We start from the raw sequence: 22327 nt of genomic DNA on the forward strand, positions 1-22327 counted from the left end.
TACTATTCTATAACATAGAAATATTTCCTGAACCTCGTAGTGATTATTCAGAGAGGACGAACCGCTCATAATCTCTCGCCGAAAGCAACAACGAACAGTGAGGACCGCCGCACGTTAGTTATTGCAGAAGCGAAACGACGTTCAGAATGTTTAAATTTTATAATGCCTAAAACACGCCGTGCAGGAAGAAAGAATCAACTACGGCGTATAACAGCACGACTACATCGCACTGAATCAACACGTGGTCTCTCTAATTTCATTGGAATCGACTATCATAACGACGCGGAATACGATAGATTGTTCGGCGACTTCGTGCCTTTTAGCATTAATAATAATAATAATAATCACGCGGACGTTAAATTACGGGAGTGGCCTACGCAATTGCACGCGATCGAAATCAAGAATTCCAAGGTGCCATTGAACGACATCCCGGACAACGATCCACGCCGTACAAGGTATCTGCAGAAAGGTCTGGCATCCTGTACACCCTCTACAACGCGGGTACCCCGGATCATCGCCATCCAGTCGTTGTCCATTCCTTGGAAATTAAATAAGGTAGGTGCTCAAGATATTTCTTTACAACACGAGCCTCCCTTCTGCCCGGGAACCCGCGAAATACAAGAATCTATTTCGGAAACTACGTCTACGCATTTTTGAATCACTTAACAATAATAACTAATAAATTCTCTTGCAATTTTAGAAATATTAGCTTACCACGTGGTTTCCAGAATATTCTCTGCGCGTCTTAAATTTTCTCATCTCCCAAAAAGAGAAATCGTGCGAAACCTTTTTTTTTATCAAGGGTCAGTTTATGGCCCTCATAAAACTACAGTAGGTATCCTACAGTCAACCCTTTGGAAAATTCTAAATCTTTCCAGAATATCTAGAAACTTCGTGAACGTGTTAGAACATTCAAATCGACCTCATGGCAATTATTTATTTTAACTAACATTAGTTTAAACAATCAACTCCTATGTGTCCAATAATACCGTCACACTTGGACATCCCCACCACTTTGCTCCTCCCCGAGAATGATCCCGAGGAAGAAACTATTGAAGAAACCCTAAATAACCTCCCGTATTGCCAACGGATAATCGGTTTTATTAATAAGGAAACAAGTGCCGCTCTCTGTACGGATTGCCGTATGCGTTTACCTATTGGCGTGCAATCTGAGTGGTTAACTTGCGCTAAGCATCTCCTCGTTATCGGCGACGTACCGACCGGAGTCGTTTGCTCAGTCTGCAATTTTTACCGACTGTCGAAAACACGTGACATCGACCACCCTTGTTATCATTGCCAACGAGCTTACCTTCTGTACCGCCGTGGTGAAGAACCCTACCGTATCGACTCGGATGGTAATACAGTAATCACTATTTTCCACTCCGTCAACGATTCACTCGAACGATTCCGCGGATACATGGACTGATTCGTCAGTAATCGAACCTATACGAAACGCTCCCTTTCTCCCAAAACGCAACCGTGACCATAAAGGAAATACCTGTCGTCGTGGGTATCCCCGGAGTAATTCCGAAATACGACGTAGTCCGCCCCGCAGTTCGAGTTCGTAGGTCGCGATTTAAATTTCGTAAAATTTACGCCGCAACTGCACCCCCGGACGTAACAAAACTGGTGACAGCGGTGGGATACTGAAATTTCCGAGCTATGGTCGGGACGCGCGGAAGACAGGGAGATAAGGAAGAATCGGTTGAAAAGGAATTCGCGGGAAAGGAATTAACTGAAGCACAGCTCGCGGATATACAAGCAAAATTAAAGCAAAAGGAAGTCGAAATTATCGAAGCTCAAAATCGTATTAGAACTAGGGAAGCTCTCGCGAAAACCAAAGAAATCAGCCTAAGAGAGGAGGCCGCACTCCTCGAAGAGCAACGGAAAAGAGCAGATAAACGAGAACGCGAAATCGAAACGCTCCGCGAAAATATGGAAAGGAATCCGGGAAAGAGCCAACCCCAGGGCACCATCCCTGAGGATATGAATTCCCTCAAAAACGATCTCCTCGCGGAAATCGAAATATTACGCAATGAGGTGAATCGGCTGCGGCGAGAGCCCAGCCCGTCTATCAGACTCTCGGGCCAACCTCTACTATCGCTCGACGACTCCGCCGGGCATTCCGAGTTACCTTCCGGACGACCCCAGTCCCCCAAGGTCTCCTTTCGCGAAGCGACCGAAACCGTGCCTACTTTCGACGGTTATAATATACCGTTAAGGCAATTTACACGGGCATGCCAACGCGCGAAAGAAATAATTCCCCCGACATCCGAACGCAACCTCTCCAAACTCTTACTTAATAAGCTTAGCGGGCGTGCCTATAGCGCCGTCGAGGGGGAGCCCTGCGAAAGCATCACACAACTGATCGACCTATTAAATAACGCATTCGGGCCCGCGAAAACGATCGATCAATACAGGGGAGAACTTAGTATCGTATACTTAAAACCCCAAGAGCACATGTTAGATTACATCAGCCGCGTCAAAGATCTACGATCCGCGATTTTAGACGCCGAACGCCGCGCAATGGGACGCATAGATAATGAGACAGCCCTAAGAATCGACGAACTCACGGCACGATCCTTCTGCGAAGGACTCCCTCTGCAGTACAGATTGCAGATGGATAGACGATTATACTCCGTCCCGTCTGAGGCGTTCGCGAGAGCGAAAGAACTCGCAAAACGGGAAGAAATAGACCGCGATCGATATAAAACACGTGACCGCCGCGAACCCGAACCACCGCGAAACGAACATACGCGTCGAGGATACGCTAATACGCCTCCGCGCAACGAAAATTATTTTCGGGAACGCTATCCGAACAATACGCGTAACGATCCGGTGAGATTCTCCGACGAACGCCCAACATATGGCGATAGACGCCAAAATTACAATAATACTAACACAAACACTAATGCGCCTACTCGTTACAACGACAGTCGCAATAAATGGTGCCGCTATTGCAAAAACAACGGGCACGAGATAGAAGAATGCAGAAAACGTGAATATAATAATAACGTGCAAAAAAATGAGTCGGGAAACGCACCGAGCCCCGCGGGAAGGTCGGGTACACCTCATCAAGGGGCCTCTTCTCAAACGAACCGCCCGATAAGAGCGATAAGCACGGAACACGATTCGGAAACACGCGAATCGCAATGTTAACTCCGAACGATTTTTCACATGCGCCCGCGGTCACCATAGCCGCAGGTGGATTATCGACCGAGACATGCTTTATGATAGACACAGGTGCAGCGCCTAATCTTGTTAAACAAGGACAAATACTCCCCAACAACGACATTGATAAAAGTTCGACGATCTTCCTTAGCGGAATCACGAACGATAAAATCAAAACGCTCGGGACTATTAGCATAAAATACCTCGGTCACCAAATCAAACTCCACGTCGTCACCGACGATTTTCCAATCTCGCAAGACGGAATCTTAGGTTCCGAATTCTTACAAGACGCGTCTAAAATAGACTACGTCAAACGCTGCATCATTTGGCAAGGGGCCTCAATCCCTTTCAACGCCGAACAAACATTCACGATCCCAGCAAGATCGCGAACTACACTACCGCTCCGTGTTAGCGATACCAACGTTAGCGTAGGGTATATATCACGGATCCACGTAAACGATGACATCTACTTAGGAGACGCCATCGTCACCAACCGCAACGGCATAGCCTACATAAAAGCCGTCAATACAAGCGATAAGGATCTCAAGTTCAACTTACCTAGAATAAGTCTTCAAGAGATAGAAAAACTCTCCACATCCTATCCTCGAGACCATGAGGGCTCACCGCCCCCTTCTAAGAGTCGTAAAAGCACTCTCTCCAAATCTCATCCCTCGACCAAGAGTCATAAAACCTCCGAAGCCGCTCTCCCAACCTTAGGGCATGAGGAGACCTTCGCTAAGAAAACACAGTACGTCGCAACACTAAGTAAACAAAACACATCCCGTCCCGACGAGATTAAGACACTACTGCGACTCGATCATCTAAACACGGAAGAAACGAAACACGTACATAACCTAATACACACTTACAATGATCTGTTTCGCCTTCCTACCGACAAACTACACTCTACTAACGTCACCACACACACCATCCCAACGACCGACGAACTTCCGGTACACACAAAACAATACAGATACCCGCCGATGCACAAGGAGGAGATTAACAAACAAGTGCAAGAACTCATTGAGAATGATGTAATCCAACCATCTATGTCACCATATAACTCCCCCTTGTGGATCGTGCCCAAAAAACCGGACTCACAAGGTAACAAGCGTTGGCGAATGGTAATAGATTACCGAGCACTGAACGAAAAAACAGTCGGGGACGCTTACCCCTTACCAAACATAGTAGAGATCCTCGATCAGCTGGGGAGCGCGAAATACTTTAGTGTGTTTGACTTGGCATCGGGTTTTCACCAGATAAAGATGAACGAATCCCACACACATAAAACCGCGTTTTCCACTCCGTATGGGCATTATGAATTTAAACGAATGCCATTCGGGCTCAAAAATGCCCCCGCGACCTTCCAAAGGCTCATGGACCAGGTACTGTCGGGACTTCAAGGTGCCGAACTCTTCGTGTATCTCGACGATATAGTATTGTATTCCAGTTCGTTGCGAGAACACGAAATCAAATTCCACAAACTAGCGGAACGACTCAGAAGGGCAGGACTGCGCCTCCAGCCCGACAAATGCGAATTCCTCCGCAAAGAAGTCACATACCTGGGCCATGTAATAAGTGAAGCCGGAGTAAAACCCGATCCCAAGAAAATAACAGCGGTCGAAGATTTCCCTAGACCCAAACACGCGAAAAACATAAAACAATTCTTAGGACTCGCGGGCTACTATCGAAGGTTTATACCTAACTTCTCCAAGATAGCACAACCTCTCACGAATCTGCTAAAAAAAGAGGAATCATTCGTCTGGAAAGAGGAACAAGAGTCGGCTTTCACGCAGCTCCGCAATGCGCTTTGTAACGAACCGATTTTGCAATACCCAGACTTCACTAAACCGTTCATTGTAACTACCGACGCATCCGGATATGCGGTTGGAGGAATACTTAGCCAGGGCACTATAGAGAAGGATCTTCCTATAGCCTACACATCGAGACTATTGAATAAAGCAGAAATAAACTACTCTACCATTGAGAAAGAACTGTTAGCAATAGTATATAGTGTAAATTATTTCAGACCATACCTATATGGCCGACAATTCCAGTTAGTAACCGATCATAAGCCTTTAGTATGGCTACACTCAGTAAAGGACCCATCATCGCGTTTAGTCCGATGGCGTCTAAAATTACTAGAGTACGAATATAAAGTAGAATACAAAGCAGGTAAAATAAATGCTAACGCCGACGCGTTATCTAGAAACCCTGTTATCGAACAAATTCTCCCGCTTGTAAACACATCCGACTCCGACGAATCACTATTTTCGACTAATCAACATAAGAAAACACAAGCCCCAACAAATGTCGATTCTCCCATACCAACAAATGTAAATTCATCAACAAGAAATAACGTTGATGATACCGCAGAAAATGAATCCGACAAAGAAATCGAGACTGACGATAGCTCCAGTTCAGACGAAGAGAATCAAATCTTCGATAACCCTAGAACCCCCTTTGAGTTACGAGAACCGAACGCGAGATTCAAAATAATAACTATTCCAGATAACTTTATAACCAGAAAAGACAATCTTGTTATATTTGCTACGCAACAAGGCGTACCGCTGGGACGAGGAGCTCAAATGTTGCATGATAATAACATACTACCCGTAATTAAAGACGCCACGTTGGGCAGAACAAAAGTTAATTGCAACGGTAACAGACACTTAATATCACTTATCGCTAAAGAAAGAGTCTCAGCCGCCACTGAAATAGAAATTATCAAAGAAACGCTACGCTCACTAAAGGACGTAGTTACAGAATTGGACCTACAGTCAATCTCGATATGTCAAGACAATGTAGATAGCATTACCTGGAATATCATATATTCATTGCTGCAGCGTACATTAAGCGACACTAATCTTAAGATATTCGTATGCGCAAACAAGATTGAAATTCCACTCCCTGCAGATAGAGAAAGAATTATAAAAGATAACCACAGCTCAGCGATAGGAGGCCATAAAGGAGTAACCAAAACGTATAACCGACTAAAAGAACGATACTCCTGGCCAAAGATGAAGGAAGACGTCTGTGAATATATTCGTAAATGTAAAGATTGTCAACTGAAAAAATTAGTAAGAGTAAAAACTAAACAACCAATGGTGCTTACAGATACGCCAGGCACAGCATTTGATAAAATCTCAATGGATATAATGGGACCTCTCCCTACAACTTCTTTAGGAAATACATACATTCTTACCATACAGGACCTTTTAACTAAGTATTCACTAGCCATTCCATTGAAGCACGCATCCGCAACCGACGTAGCCGATGCACTCACTAACGAATTCATATGTATATACGGCGCTCCTATAGCTTGGTTAACTGACCAAGGGTCACATTTCCTTAATTCTCTGTTGCGCAATATAGCACGTAAGTTTAGAATTAAGCATGTTACGTCCGGGGGTGCAGTTGCGGCGTAAATTTTACGAAATTTAAATCGCGACCTACGAACTCGAACTGCGGGGCGGACTACGTCGTATTTCGGAATTACTCCGGGGATACCCACGACGACAGGTATTTCCTTTATGGTCACGGTTGCGTTTTGGGAGAAAGGGAGCGTTTCGTATAGGTTCGATTACTGACGAATCAGTCCATGTATCCGCGGAATCGTTCGAGTGAATCGTTGACGGAGTGGAAAATAGTGATTACTGTATTACCATCCGAGTCGATACGGTAGGGTTCTTCACCACGGCGGTACAGAAGGTAAGCTCGTTGGCAATGATAACAAGGGTGGTCGATGTCACGTGTTTTCGACAGTCGGTAAAAATTGCAGACTGAGCAAACGACTCCGGTCGGTACGTAGCCGATAACGAGGAGATGCTTAGCGCAAGTTAACCACTCAGATTGCACGCCAATAGGTAAACGCATACGGCAATCCGTACAGAGAGCGGCACTTGTTTCCTTATTAATAAAACCGATTATCCGTTGGCAATACGGGAGGTTATTTAGGGTTTCTTCAATAGTTTCTTCCTCGGAATCATCCTCGGGGAGGAGCAAAGTGGTGGGGATGTCCAAGTGTGACGGTATTATTGGACACATAGGAGTTGATTGTTTAAACTAATGTTAGTTAAAATAAATAATTGCCATGAGGTCGATTTGAATGTTCTAACACGTTCACGAAGTTTCTAGATATTCTGGAAAGATTTAGAATTTTCCAAAGGGTTGACTGTAGGATACCTACTGCAGTTTTATGAGGGCCATAAACTGACCCTTGATAAAAAAAAAGGTTTCGCACGATTTCTCTTTTTGGGAGATGAGAAAATTTAAGACGCGCAGAGAATATTCTGGAAACCACGTGGTAAGCTAATATTTCTAAAATTGCAAGAGAATTTATTAGTTATTATTGTTAAGTGATTCAAAAATGCGTAGACGTAGTTTCCGAAATAGATTCTTGTATTTCGCGGGTTCCCGGGCAGAAGGGAGGCTCGTGTTGTAAAGAAATATCTTGAGCACCTACCTTATTTAATTTCCAAGGAATGGACAACGACTGGATGGCGATGATCCGGGGTACCCGCGTTGTAGAGGGTGTACAGGATGCCAGACCTTTCTGCAGATACCTTGTACGGCGTGGATCGTTGTCCGGGATGTCGTTCAATGGCACCTTGGAATTCTTGATTTCGATCGCGTGCAATTGCGTAGGCCACTCCCGTAATTTAACGTCCGCGTGATTATTATTATTATTATTAATGCTAAAAGGCACGGAGTCGCCGAACAATCTATCGTATTCCGCGTCGTTATGATAGTCGATTCCAATGAAATTAGAGAGACCACGTGTTGATTCAGTGCGATGTAGTCGTGCTGTTATACGCCGTAGTTGATTCTTTCTTCCTGCTCGGCGTGTTTTAGGCATTATAAAATTTAAACATTCTGAACGTCGTTTCGCTTCTGCAATAACTAACGTGCGGCGGTCCTCACTGTTCGTTGTTGCTTTCGGCGAGAGATTATGAGCGGTTCGTCCTCTCTGAATAATCACTACGAGGTTCAGGAAATATTTCTATGTTATAGAATAGTAATTTGTTAGGAATGGATTACTTGACGCGTGTTTTAGGCATTGTAAAATTTAAACGTTCTGAACGTCGTTTCGCTTCTGCAATAATTAACGTGCGGCGGTCCTCACTGTTTGTTGTTGCTTTCGGCGAGAGATTATGAGCGGTTCGTCCTCTCTGAATAATCACTACGAGGTTCAGAAAATATTTCTATGTTATAGAATAATAATTTGTTAGGAATGGATTATTCGGCATGTGCAGGCGAGAGAATTCGAGATGCGTTTTAGAAATAATATAGGCTTGGAGATACACGAGGTTGGAACTAATTTAGAATGAATTTAGAATATATATATATATATAACACTTTTATTCTAGTATAACACTACGAGTAATACAAAGTATCTAAGTTAAATTTTAGAGTTAGGATCTTAGAGTTAAAGTTAGAATTAGAGACTTAGAATTAGAATTAGAATCTTAGAGTTAGAATTTGAATTTTAGAATTCGGAGAGAGTCTTAAAGGTGACTGCTCTGCTTGACGGCGCGATTAGAACTGAGCTCCTCTGGGCTCGCTCTGAGGTCCTTCGGTTTTCGGCAGCTCGGTTGCGGCGGCCGAGAGTGGGGGAACTCTCTAGGGTAGGGAGTTGCCGTGGTAGGGAAGTTCCCAGGTGCTGCGGAGCGCCGCGCTCGGGCACTAGGCGGAGTTAGATGTCATGGCCGGCATTGGCGCGCATTTCGAACGGTGTTATAAGAACTTAGAATTATTTTGCATAAGAGTGAAAAAATTTAAGTAGCCGGACGTGACAATGTCCAAGTGTGACGGTATTATTGGACACATAGGAGTTAATTGTTTAAACTAATGTTAGTTAAAATAAATAGTTGCCATGAGGTCGATTTGAATGTTCTAACACGTTCACGAAGTTTCTAGATATTCTGGAAAGATTTAGAATTTTCCAAAGGGTTGACTGTAGGATACCTACTGCAGTTTTATGAGGGCCATAAACTGACCCTTGATAAAAAAAAAGGTTTCGCACGATTTCTCTTTTTGGGAGATGAGAAAATTTAAGACGCGCAGAGAATATTCTGGAAACCACGTGGTAAGCTAATATTTCTAAAATTGCAAGAGAATTTATTAGTTATTATTGTTAAGTGATTCAAAAATGCGTAGACGTAGTTTCCGAAATAGATTCTTGTATTTCGCGGGTTCCTGGGCAGAAGGGAGGCTCGTGTTGTAAAGAAATATCTTGAGCACCTACCTTATTTAATTTCCAAGGAATGGACAACGACTGGATGGCGATGATCCGGGGTACCCGCGTTGTAGAGGGTGTACAGGATGCCAGACCTTTCTGCAGATACCTTGTACGGCGTGGATCGTTGTCCGGGATGTCGTTCAATGGCACCTTGGAATTCTTGATTTCGATCGTGTGCAATTGCGTAGGCCACTCCCGTAATTTAACGTCCGCGTGATTATTATTATTATTATTAATGCTAAAAGGCACGGAGTCGCCGAACAATCTATCGTATTCCGCGTCGTTATGATAGTCGATTCCAATGAAATTAGAGAGACCACGTGTTGATTCAGTGCGATGTAGTCGTGCTGTTATACGCCGTAGTTGATTCTTTCTTCCTGCACGGCGTGTTTTAGGCATTATAAAATTTAAACATTCTGAACGTCGTTTCGCTTCTGCAATAACTAACGTGCGGCGGTCCTCACTGTTCGTTGTTGCTTTCGGCGAGAGATTATGAGTGGTTCGTCCTCTCTGAATAATCACTACGAGGTTCAGGAAATATTTCTATGTTATAGAATAGTAATTTGTTAGGAATGGATTATTTGACGCGTGTTTTAGGCATTGTAAAATTTAAACGTTCTGAACGTCGTTTCGCTTCTGCAATAATTAACGTGCGGCGGTCCTCACTGTTCGTTGTTGCTTTCGGCGAGAGATTATGAGTGGTTCGTCCTCTCTGAATAATCACTACGAGGTTCAGAAAATATTTCTGTTATAGAATAATAATTTGTTAGGAATGGATTATTCGACGTGTGCAGGCGAGAGAATTCGAGATGCGTTGTAGAAATAATATAGGCTTGGAGATACACGAGGTTGGAACTAATTTAGAATGAATTTAGAATATATATATATATAACACTTTTATTCTAGTATAACACTACGAGTAATACAAAGTATCTAAGTTAAATTTTAGAGTTAGAATCTTAGACTTAGAGTCTTAGAATTAGAATTAGAATCTTAGAGTTAGAATTTGAATTTTAGAATTCGGAGAGAGTCTTAAAGGTGACTGCTCTGCTTGACGGCGCGATTAGAACTGAGCTCCTCTGGGCTCGCTCTGAGGTCCTTCGGTTTTCGGCAGCTCGGTTGCGGCGGCCGAGAGTGGGGGAACTCTCTAGAGTAGGGAGTTGCCGTGGTAGGGAAGTTCCCAGGTGCTGCGGAGCGCCGCGCTCAGGCACTAGGCGGAGTTAGATGTCATGGCCGGCATTGGCGCGCATTTCAAACGGTGTTATAAGAACTTAGAATTATTTTGCATAGGAGTGAAAAATTTAAGTAGCCGGACGTGACACTGTTCTGTTCCTTGAGCGTTTCTAATTCGCTCTCCCCTTCTCTTACCTCTTTCGTGGCCGAGGCAGTGAGTGAGGAGGCAGCTAGTCCGTCTATGGCTGTGTGCAGATAGCACGCAGCATCGGACACTTCCCTCCTCACTGTGCCCCTCTGATTATTACTGAGGATGGCTCACTTCTTGAGGATTGTCGTGTTCTCTAAGCCCCTGGTCGTCACATCGAGTGCCGGGGCCTCACGGATTTCGTCCGCGAAATCCGCCGTTTTTTGCTCAAGCCTTTCCCAGGCTTGGCTATTGCTGATTGGGATTTTGGGATCCAACATATCCCTATCCTTTCTCAGCTCTTCCTCGGCTAGCGCTGCTGCTCCCCTCGCTTTGAGCCTTTCATTATCGCCCGTTGTTATTGGGCGACCTTGTTTGCGCTTCTTCGGCAAAGGCTCCGTCTCTGTCTCCGGGATGTACGTGTCGGTGTCGTTTCCGGCGTCATCCACCGTAGTGACATCCACAGTCTCTTCTTCCAGGCTGGTGGATGGGGTCTGATTATCGACCTCCATCTGCTGGCCTGTGTGCGGCCCCATCTTCTCCCTAATAAGGGTCACTGACAACGAACGGATGTCCTTGACCGTTATTTTGGAGGACAATGGGCCTGGTTTCGGCCCTTTGCCCTCCGCCACCACCTTTGTTGCACTCCTTGTCTTTGTGGTTGTTGTGGTTTGACTCGAATTCATTTTAATTCATCCCACGATCCCGCTACAGCTCTGTCGACCGAGTGTACCCTCACCGACTGGGAGGTGCCCCGAAACATGACCGGCCACACCTCGCCAGCCTTGGCAGAAATGTTATAAAATCTGCTGACATAATTTGGCAGCAAGTCAGTAGCAGAAATCAAGCAGGATTTGTATAGAATTATCATAGCAGATTGGTAGTAGAAATCGAGCAAGATTTGCGCGCGCACAATCTGATGGCAAATTGACAACAGGATCTGCATTTTGCAGTTATTTAATAGTTCCTTCACCTACCGCTATGTGATGTATTTTCTCGCAATCAAATTTCTGTTAAAAATAGATATAAAGTCTGCAAGTCGTGGCTATTAATAAAAGATCAAAAGTATATTTTTCTATAAGTTTAATTTTTGATATCTGACAAGTCTAACATGAGAATATTAAACTTATTAGAATCAATTGGATATACATGAAAAATTATCCATTTACTTTCTATTTAAAGCATAAAGCAGAATTTAATTCTCATATAAATTATATCTTAAATTTGATAAATTATATAAAGTTAATTATTTTTACAATTTATTTTATTAATTTAATTAATAGATTAAATTGAACATTAAAAATTGCTATGTGAGATATAACTACATACAATATAATATGTTATACATTAAATATCATATTTATGAAAAAAAAAATTATAAGTAGCGGATAACACGTCTTATGCATCTGTTATATTCATCGAAAAATATTGAGTTTTATTATACTCATATATTCAAATGGCAAGGAATTGTGCAGATCCTGCTCGATTTCTGCCGCCAATCTGCTATTAGATTGCGTTTGACAGATCTGTTCGGTTTCTGCTGCCAATCTGCCATCAAACTATATGTGCAGATCTGCTCGGTTTCTGCCGCCAATCTGCTGTCAGATTTTGCTTACTAACTATGCTAGCAGAATATCATCAATTGCGGACACAGTGGATAGGAATCTGCTGTAAAATCATGATTAGATCTGCTGTCATACTGCCGACATGCTGCTAACATTTTGCTATCTGGGTACATATATACATATATATATCTTTTCGCAACTATATGAAAACAAGGGCACTTAAAATAACAACACCAAAACACAGGAACATTTGAAATCAACGTATTCTTTATTTACTCAATATAAAAACACATATTGTTTGACAAATACAAATATTAAAAGAACATACATTACAAAAACAGCGATAATAACATCACGACTAAAAATAGATATACAAATATTACTGTGCAAATATAATACAACGGTTATTATATTCAAACTCTCTCGCGAGACCCTATCATTCGGAGACACGTGGAATTATTGTAACCGCCTGTTTCCGTAATGTGGGGGTAGCCCAGAGGTATATATACGCCGCTTGCAAGGGATAATTCGTTAATTATTCTTCATCATTATAGCCAATATATCACTATAGTTATCATACTAGTCAAATTATAAGAATTGTAATTCAGTCATTCAGTCATTATAAGATACAGATAGATCAGAACAAATCGGTGTATAAAATAAATATTCATTATTCTTAACTATCTATAAATTAATTCTACAAGTAACTTGCTGGAAACCTACAATCTATAGTAATTATTAATCAAACTTATTAATATAATTATTCTCGAGCGCTACCTAACCATATCTTAACTAATTACATTATAAATTAATTCATTATAATTAATTAACGCAACGCTTTAACTATCAAATAACCAAAGTATCGCGACGGTACTAATAATTGTTTCACGATTCAAAAATAATATATATTTAACTCGACACAGAGTTTCACTATCTCTCTCTCTTCTCTCCATTGGCACAGGTTTTCGAATCTGTAAAATAACAACAAGCTCAGACTGCTATATAAGAAAAATAATTATTACTTAAGGAATTTTTATACTTATCTAATTATAGTTCTGCCTTCTATGAAAAACTCATTCGTTTACCGCGCGCCTCTCACAAGGCGTCGCACCGCTCCTATCCATTAGAGCGCCTTCGACAGGGCGAGCGATCCTTAACAATTCTTCCAGCTCTATACCCAATCCTCGGGGAGTGCCTCTATAAGGGTGAACCTCTGCCTGTAGCCTCAGGGTCACGCCTCTCTCAGGGCGATAACCGCTTCCTTCTCTACCTGTAAATTAATAAAAGACAGAATTAGTTCATCTTATTGAAGAATAAATAAATTATTAATAAATAAAATCAACTGATATATGTAAATTCAAGCAGTCTAAGCGACGATTTATACGATTAACAACTTATAAGATTCACTACTTACATTTCCTTCCTTACGCACACATACGTAAGCATACATGCTTATGTCGTCCTGCGACGTCGCGTCTCTCCATAAGTCCTGACCACGCGTGTTTTACCGCTCGGCCCGCGCGCCAGGCTTTCTATTGCGTACCTTCATAGGTCACGCCAGAACGCGTCAAAATCTCCCTCCAGGACGTAACACCCCCATGTGCCCTGCCAAGCCAGTCCTTGAAGCAGGGCAGGACAGCCTCCCTCTCGTCGTCCGCCACCTTGTCGTGGTGAGAGTGCTCACCCCACGCAAGGGAATAGCCTTGTGGTGCTAAAAGCAGACAGTACCCAAGTTATGGGTACAATCAGCTCCTCAGTCACTTGGGGAGCTCCCTCCGAGCTGGGAAAGTCTTCTCAGTTCGGGGGAACGGGGCCCACTTCCCCGCAGAGCCTCGGCTCGTAGGTGGTAGGGGACGGCAACCCTGAAGTAGTCAGGATCTGCCAGGCTCAACTTCGTTAGATGAGGCTACTCGCGTCGTTGGATTCTGTGTGAGGGAAGCATCGCGGTCACCTTTGGTAGCACCATGACGAGTGGTAAGTGGTAATTAGCGTCGGGGTCTCGCAAGGAGCCGATGGTCATCACTACCGTGTGAGTGATGACGGCACCCCGATGAGAGGCGCCCCGTATCCCAGAAATCGGGATGTGCGTGCAACGTCTGGGTAGGCTCAAGGTCTGAACGACTCGCTCAGATACAAATGTGGCTTCTGACCTGGAGTCCAACAGCGCTCGTATGGTGATCGTGTCGTCCTGCTTGTTGGAACAGGTCACCCGAGCAACAGCTCGAATAATATAATAATTAAAGAAAAAAAAAAGAATAGTGACTGACACCGACGGGCGTTAAGGCGAGACGCTGGCCGTTACACTTTCTGTTGAAAGTGTAACGGCCAGCGTCTCGCCTTAACGCCCGTCGGTGTCAGTCACTATTCTTTTTTTTTCTTTAATTATTATATTATTTTAATTATCTATCTTCTTCCTCGCCACCGATCTTTAAATCATATTTACACAAGATTCCACTATAATTACATTTAATATCAACGCGGTAATACGAATAAATCACATCTAAATACTGCCGACAACAATCGAAGGAATACACAACATCGCGCCTGTCAACACTAGCAAACGACAAAGCGGCCATAATGGAACAAGAGAGAATTTGGAGAGAAAGCTCTCTTCAATTAAAGCGGGAGAATTCAAATAGCCTAATGAAACGAATTATGCTCTTTTACCTTTTTCAATGTTTAAACGTTAATTTAATACTAATATTACTAGACCATTCATGTCTAGCAGTCAAACTTGGATATATAAACATATTTATAAAAATACTAATTTAGATATATTAATAATTAGATTAAGAATTACGTACGTATCATTCAGTGAAATATTGCAAATAAGATAATATATGTAATACGCATTCATATACATATATGCATGAATGTAATTACATTCATATACATATATATATATACATATATATACACATATATATATAACTTTTGACGCACACAATCAATTCAAGAATACACGCATACAAGTGCATATATGAAACTAACGTAGCATACGCGTATAACATATACATATGCATCTACAGTATAACTCTTTATCGATATAATCATGAACATATAAATGCGAGATTCTAAACGTAAACAAACCAGAAGGATATATGCATATTAACATCTTTATTTAGACATATTGTAACAAGAACAAATACTATCTTACATAATTATCAACTAACAATAGCTTAAGACCGACTCGAGTATCGAAAACAGCTTAAAAATGCATGTAGATGTGCGATCCACAGACATACTGCTAACATGAATAAATAACGATAAAACTAGCATTCACAATCAGATTCCAAGGCTATTGTCCTTTATCTTTTATACATCCAAGTAGCATTTCAAATGAATAATCTTAAAACCACATACGTATGGGTGACATATTATTGAATTTTACAAATATATATATATGTCAACAATGCCTTATATCAGGATTATAAATTTATATGTTGACTTAAAATATTACATGCACTCATATGTATAACTAGACTTTATTTATTAATGCTATCAAGTTCACCTCAATATATATATGTTTACTAATATTAAAATGGTTATTACAACGAAAGATAGTTCACACATACATGTATCTACATTAATTAGCGACCAACGATATTGATACTTTAACAAGGGTAATAACACAATAATATTTGTAGTCAATGTCATACAATTTAACGGTTTATTTCAAACGACGATAAACATACTTAATTACACAATCTTAACGCTCTAAAGTACACGATAATAATAACATGTTTTCAATCTAAAACTCAAAACATTTTAGAAATACAAATGTACTGCGCAAATATTTTAAGAAGTCAGCAAATATATCGAGAATGTTTATATTTTCGCGACAAGTGTCTCATCGATACTGGTCCACGTATGACTATCGAAAGACTGAGGGTAGCCCAAAAATTAGTATATAACCGCTCGCCAAGAAGTATCATAATCATTAGGAATCCAATTTCAGATCGATAAACTCACTCAGAACAGAATCGTTATATCGAAATCATTAAGAATCCAATTTCAGATCGATAAACTCACTCAGAACATTGAGAACAAAATCGTTATATCGAGATCATATTGAGAAACCAAAAAGCACACTAGCTTCTAGATACTAGTCGTATTAACTAAGATAATTCAACAGTTATATTTATACACAGCGATACTTATAATATATATATATATATATATATATATGTATGTCAAGAGGTAGCTTTCGGGACGATTTTTAGAATGCATCGGCAGTTTTGAGAACTCTTGGTGGTTTTCAAGTCAGTCCTGAAAGCCATATATGTTTATCGGCATTTTTAGGAACTGTCCTAAAAACTACCATTCTTTAATTTCTTTATATAAAGTCCTTAAAATTGCCAATAAATATAAAAATTTTATACTAAATACATTTAGTTGTTATTATTTAAAAGATAAGCTTTATATATGTTGTATATATTTATAAACAATTTAGTTACAGTACTAATTACTTGGTTAATCTTATATAAAGTAAATATATAGTCTTTTAGTCAACTTTGCTATATATGTTTTTAAAACTGCCGTTAGACATCTTTGCAAATATAAATAAATGATTAAGTAAAAATTATAATTTTAGTATGTTTTAAAGAAGAATAATTAAAGATGTTTTAAAATAAGATCAATATTTAAACATTTTGATATTTTTTTGTTAAAAACTAATTGATCTGCAAACTACCATTTTACTGTATATATAATATAAACCTATCATTTGCGCCAGATCTTTTAATACTTTTGCTTTTCATACATCCATATGATTTAAATAATTCATTAAGACCTTACGAACTTCTAATAACTCATTAAGGCCCGTATTCATAATCCGTTCTTATATTTAAGATCGTCTTAAGACATCGTTCAATCAATCAAGAGATCCTATGCGGCCATTTGATTGGTTGAACGAGGTCTTAAGACGATTTTAAATATAAGAACGGACTATGAATACGGGCCTAAGTGTCGATCTTAGAAGAATAAATACTTATGGAAAAATTGTAAGTTGATTGACTATCGCATCGTTTTTTGCCGCGTAGCAAGTGTTGCCGCGTTATAGCTGTCACTGTGTTTTGAGTGTAGTTTCTGAATGCAGCCTAAGAAATAGATAGTAAAATATCCTCTTTTAATTTGTGAGACACAGTGTTACACAATGTATTCTTTGAGCAAAAATAAAAATAATTATAAAATAATGCGTAAAAAAAAAGAAAAACCAGAGGATGGATAATATCTAGTAGTAAGTAGATAAAATTATGTAAAATTTTATATATGTAATTATATCTATGTATCCAGTAAACATTAAATACTAACTAAATTACATTAAATACTAAATAATAACATAACATCTATGTTATAATTTTCTACTGACTATTATTGTAACTGCAACAATGTAATATGCCTTCTATCTATGTAACAGTTAGTGAGAAATTATAACATTGAGGTTATATTACTGTTACTTACTGGGTAATACTTGTTAAGTAATAATTTTGTATACAAATATTGTTTTAAGAAAGTTATATGGCTCTTGAAGAAATTGCTAAAAATCTGAGGAATAATATACCAAAAATATATTTAAAACGAATCGACTTAAGTATCACTTCAAGTTCTATGGAAAGTAATGAAGGTGACAAAAAGTTTTATATCAATATATTATTTTTTATATCAATTTTATTTCTTCTAAAAATATATAAATTATTTTTTAGATTTTGATACTAATTTGTTAAGAAATACAGAAAAAAGCAATCAACAAGGTATGCGTTTTGATATTCATGTTTATATAAACTTATTTCTTTATAAAAGTAATATGCGTAGAAAAGCAATACGTAGCTGAGATATTTAGCTATCTTTTATTTAGTATTTTTTCATAAAATATTAATTATCAATCATTTAGAATAATTATAGTTTCTTTTTTAGATATTCAACTAAGTATTTCTGAAATATCTCCAGAAAAAAGTAATCAAGGTGTGTGCTTTGATCCATGTTTATATAAACTTATTTCTTCATAAAAGTAATATGCGTAGAAAAGTAGTATGTAGCTGAGATATTTACCTATCTTTTATTTAATATTCTTTTTATAAAAATATTAATTATCAATCATTTGGAATAATTATAGTTCCTTTTTTAGATATTCAACCAAATATTTCTGAAATATCTCTAGCAAAAAGTAATCAACAAGGTATGCGCTTTGATATCCATGTTTATATAAACTTATATCTTCATAAAAGTAATATGCGTAGAAAAGCAATACGTAGCTGAGATATTTAGCTATCTTTTATTTAGTATTTTTTCATAAAATATTAATTATCAATCATTTAGAATAATTATAGTTCCTTTTTTAGATATTCAACTAAGTATTTCTGAAATATCTCCAGAAAAAAGTAATCAAGGTGTGTGCTTTGATCCATGTTTATATAAACTTATTTCTTCATAAAAGTAATATGCGTAGAAAAGTAGTATGTAGCTGAGATATTTACCTATCTTTTATTTAATATTCTTTTTATAAAAATATTAATTATCAATCATTTCGAATAATTATAGTTCCTTTTTTAGATATTCAACCAAATATTTCTGAAATATCTCTAGAAAAAAGTAATCAACAAGGTATGCGCTTTGATATCCATATTTATATAAACTTATGTCTTCATAAAAGTAATATGCGTAGAAAAGTAGTATGTAGTTGAGATATTTATCTATCTTTTATTTAATATTCTTTTCATAAAAATATTAATTATCAATCATTTGGAATAATTATAGTTCCTTTATTAGATATTCAACCAAATATTTCTGAAATATCTCCAGAAAAAAGTAATCAACAAGGTATGCGTTTTGATTCATGTTTATATAAACTTATTTCTTCATAAAAATGACATGCACAGAAAAATAATAACATTATTTGGTATAATTAGTTCTTTTTTTAGATGTTCAACCAAGTATTTCTCAAACTAATCTTTTTGAAATACTAAATGATAAAACAATTGATAATACAGGTAATATAACTAATTTAAATATTGAAATGTTATGTTTAACTGCATGATAAGCATTATTACATATAAATATAAATATTCTATATCCATTTTTGATAATAATAATACTAATTTTATTACAATTGTATTTTTGAATAAATTTTTGGAAATTTTAAATTTTAAATAAACAAGAAACAGCCTATCTACAAAATAATATTTATAATTCATATTCAGTTTATTATTTTAATTTTGAAGTTAACTTGCTTAATTAATATTACAATATTAATTAAATATTTTAATTTACAAGCAAATTTATCATGAATTTTAATTATTTTTTAGATTTAAATATTAATTTTTCTATGAACGAGGATATCTCTTTGGAACATATATTGAATTCATCTTTTATTACTTTAGCAGAAATAAATGCTCAATATAATGAAGTGACAGAAATAATAAATGACTCCAATGGTAAAGTATTGTATAATAATTTAATTGTTTTTATGTAAACTAGTGGTCATATGTCACATAAATTATATGGATATAATGAATTTATACAAGAGAGTGTGTATATGTGTGAGAGAGAAACTTCTTTTATTTAATTATTATAGTTAAAAAATAATTGCTAATTAGTTAATCTAGTATGTATGTACTAGTTAATCTATTATGATTTATTCTCGTAGGTATTAATTCTAATGTTGCAGAAGACAATATTCAAAATAAAACTTTAAAACTTTGTCAAATAACAACAGTTAACCAACAAGGTAACAATACAATTTATATCTATTTGCTTCCAAATTAAACGTTGTTACATATAATTTTATAACGAACATAATATGGTTATTTTAATATAATGTATTATTAATAGATTAATATGTATAGTTATATGTATATTTTGTTATATAATGTCATGCCAAAGTTTTGATATTAGATACACAAGCAAAATCTTTAAAAAATCCTTAAGAACTATAAATAAAGATAAATTAATCAAACAGATAATTTAATAAATTAGATTAAATTCTTTATTTTATTGAACTTTTTGAAGAACTTATAAGGTATCTGTTTATAAATAATTACAATTAAAAAGTTTCATAACTTTAATAATATTATAGAAAGCTCTCTATAAACATATAGCATATATAATAGTTTTGAAATTTATTTTTAAGTATTTTAAGTATTCTAAGTATTCTATTTTTCTCTTTTGTATCTTTGATATAATTATTGATATTGAAAATAATATATATATATATATATATCTATTACACATTAATATATATATATATCTATTATACATTAATATAACACATTAATGTATATTCATTACGTATTACATCAAAAATTATACATTTTGATTTCAGACAATATTTATGAAGACAGTGAGGATTACAATAATGATCCAGATTATGATGTTTCCAATGATTCAGATGATGAATCAAATATTTCTATTTCTGAAAGCTTTGATAAAAATGAAAAGTCTAATACTACAAATGATAGTCTTAATACCTCGAAATATACTTATGAAGAAAAAGCAAATTGTGATGATACAAATCTTATTGTGCTTAAATCTCAAGAGAAAGGACAAAATAAAAAATATTTTTGCAAGTATTGCAAAAAATTACAAACTAAATTCGCACGACACTTAGAGACTGTCCATAAAAATGAGGAAGAGGTAAAAAAATTTATTTTGCTTCCTAAAGGTAAATATAATATATAATAATCTATACACATCATTTTGAATCAAATGTTGCATTATACATATCTTTATTAAAAAATGTTTATATTATTTTTCTTTTATTTTTATATTATTTTTCTTAGGTAATTCAGAAAGAAAGGCCATCATAGAGACTATTAGAAAAGAAAGTAATTTTATATATAATACTAGTTCGCAGTTTAATACAGGAGAATTGATAGTATCTCGGAGACCTTCGAAAATTAACAAACCTGCATCAGAATATATTTGTTGCCCAAAGTGTAAGGGCTTTTATACAAAAAATAATGTAAGACATCACTTTCAAAATTGCAACAAAAGAAGTATTGGCAGACATGTTATGGTACTTGGTAGAAAAGTACAAGCACGGATACACACTAAAGCCAGTGATATGGTTAGAAAAGTAATCTTCCCAATTATGAGAGATGACAATGTGTGTAGAATAATAAGATATGATGAGTTAGTGATACTTCGCGCAAATAAATTATGTAATAAATTTAGGAATCAACGCCACCATGATATGATAAGAGCAGAATTAAGACTTTTAGGTCGTTACTTAATTTCTATTAAGAAATTTAATTCAAATATCACTAATTTTGCCTCAATATATCAACCATGCAATTATGATTCATGCATTTTAGCTGCTAAAGATGTAGCTCAATTTAATCCTGATACTAATAAATTTAAAACACCGTCTGTCGCTACACGACTTGGTACGCTCTTAAAAAAATTAGGAAACATATTATGTACTGAATATATAAAAAAAGATGATAATGAGGGTTTAAGAAAGGTAGAAAATTTCTTGAAACTTTTAGAAGAAGATTATGGAGCAACAATAAATAGAATAGCAGAGGAAACTGTAACGCAAAATAAAAGACATAATAAAATTGAATTACCAAATATGGAGGATATACAGAAATTATATAATTATTTAAAAGAAGAAAGAAACATATTGTATAGTGAGCTTATTAAATCTTATAATTACAGTACATGGTGTCACGTCCGGCTACTTAAATTTTTTCACTCTTATGCAAAATAATTCTAAGTTCTTATAACACCGTTCGAAATGCGCGCCAATGCCGGCCATGACATCTAACTCCGCCTAGTGCCTGAGCGCGGCGCTCCGCAGCATCTGGGAACTTCCCTACCACGGCAACTCCCTACTCTAGAGAGTTCCCCCACTCTCGGCCGCCGCAACCGAGCTGCCGAAAACCGAAGGACCTCAGAGCGAGCCCAGAGGAGCTCAGTTCTAATCGCGCCGTCAAGCAGAGCAGTCACCTTTAAGACTCTCTCCGAATTCTAAAATTCAAATTCTAACTC

At 37.4% G+C, this 22327-nt stretch overlaps 1 protein-coding gene across 1 annotated transcript; it reads left to right on the plus strand.

Annotated features, from left to right (window-relative positions):
• The first annotated feature begins 14301 nt into the window (after nucleotides 1-14301).
• LOC145937844 (uncharacterized) lies at nucleotides 14302-22021 on the plus strand. The gene is made up of 7 exons (XM_083041211.1): nucleotides 14302-14311; nucleotides 19246-19326; nucleotides 19642-19770; nucleotides 20007-20063; nucleotides 20658-20996; nucleotides 21115-21866; nucleotides 21995-22021. The coding sequence occupies exons 1-7, from the start codon at nucleotides 14302-14304 to the stop codon at nucleotides 22019-22021; spliced, it is 1395 nt and encodes a 464-aa protein (XP_082897337.1).
• The last annotated feature ends 306 nt before the right edge of the window (nucleotides 22022-22327 follow it).

This window comes from Prenolepis imparis, unplaced genomic scaffold (genome assembly GCF_030444845.1).
Source record: "Prenolepis imparis isolate NDT839.2.m4 unplaced genomic scaffold, iyPreImpa1.0 SCAF_6, whole genome shotgun sequence".
Classification (NCBI taxonomy): Eukaryota; Metazoa; Arthropoda; class Insecta; order Hymenoptera; family Formicidae; genus Prenolepis; species Prenolepis imparis.

Bases quoted from the DNA above. Each gene is read 5' to 3' on its own strand.
- LOC145937844 (XM_083041211.1), top strand. The intron at 20,064-20,657 runs GTAACAATACAA...TTTTGATTTCAG, and splicing joins AACAACAGTTAACCAACAAG to ACAATATTTATGAAGACAGT. The intron at 21,867-21,994 runs GTAACGCAAAAT...TTATAATTACAG, and splicing joins ATAGAATAGCAGAGGAAACT to TACATGGTGTCACGTCCGGC.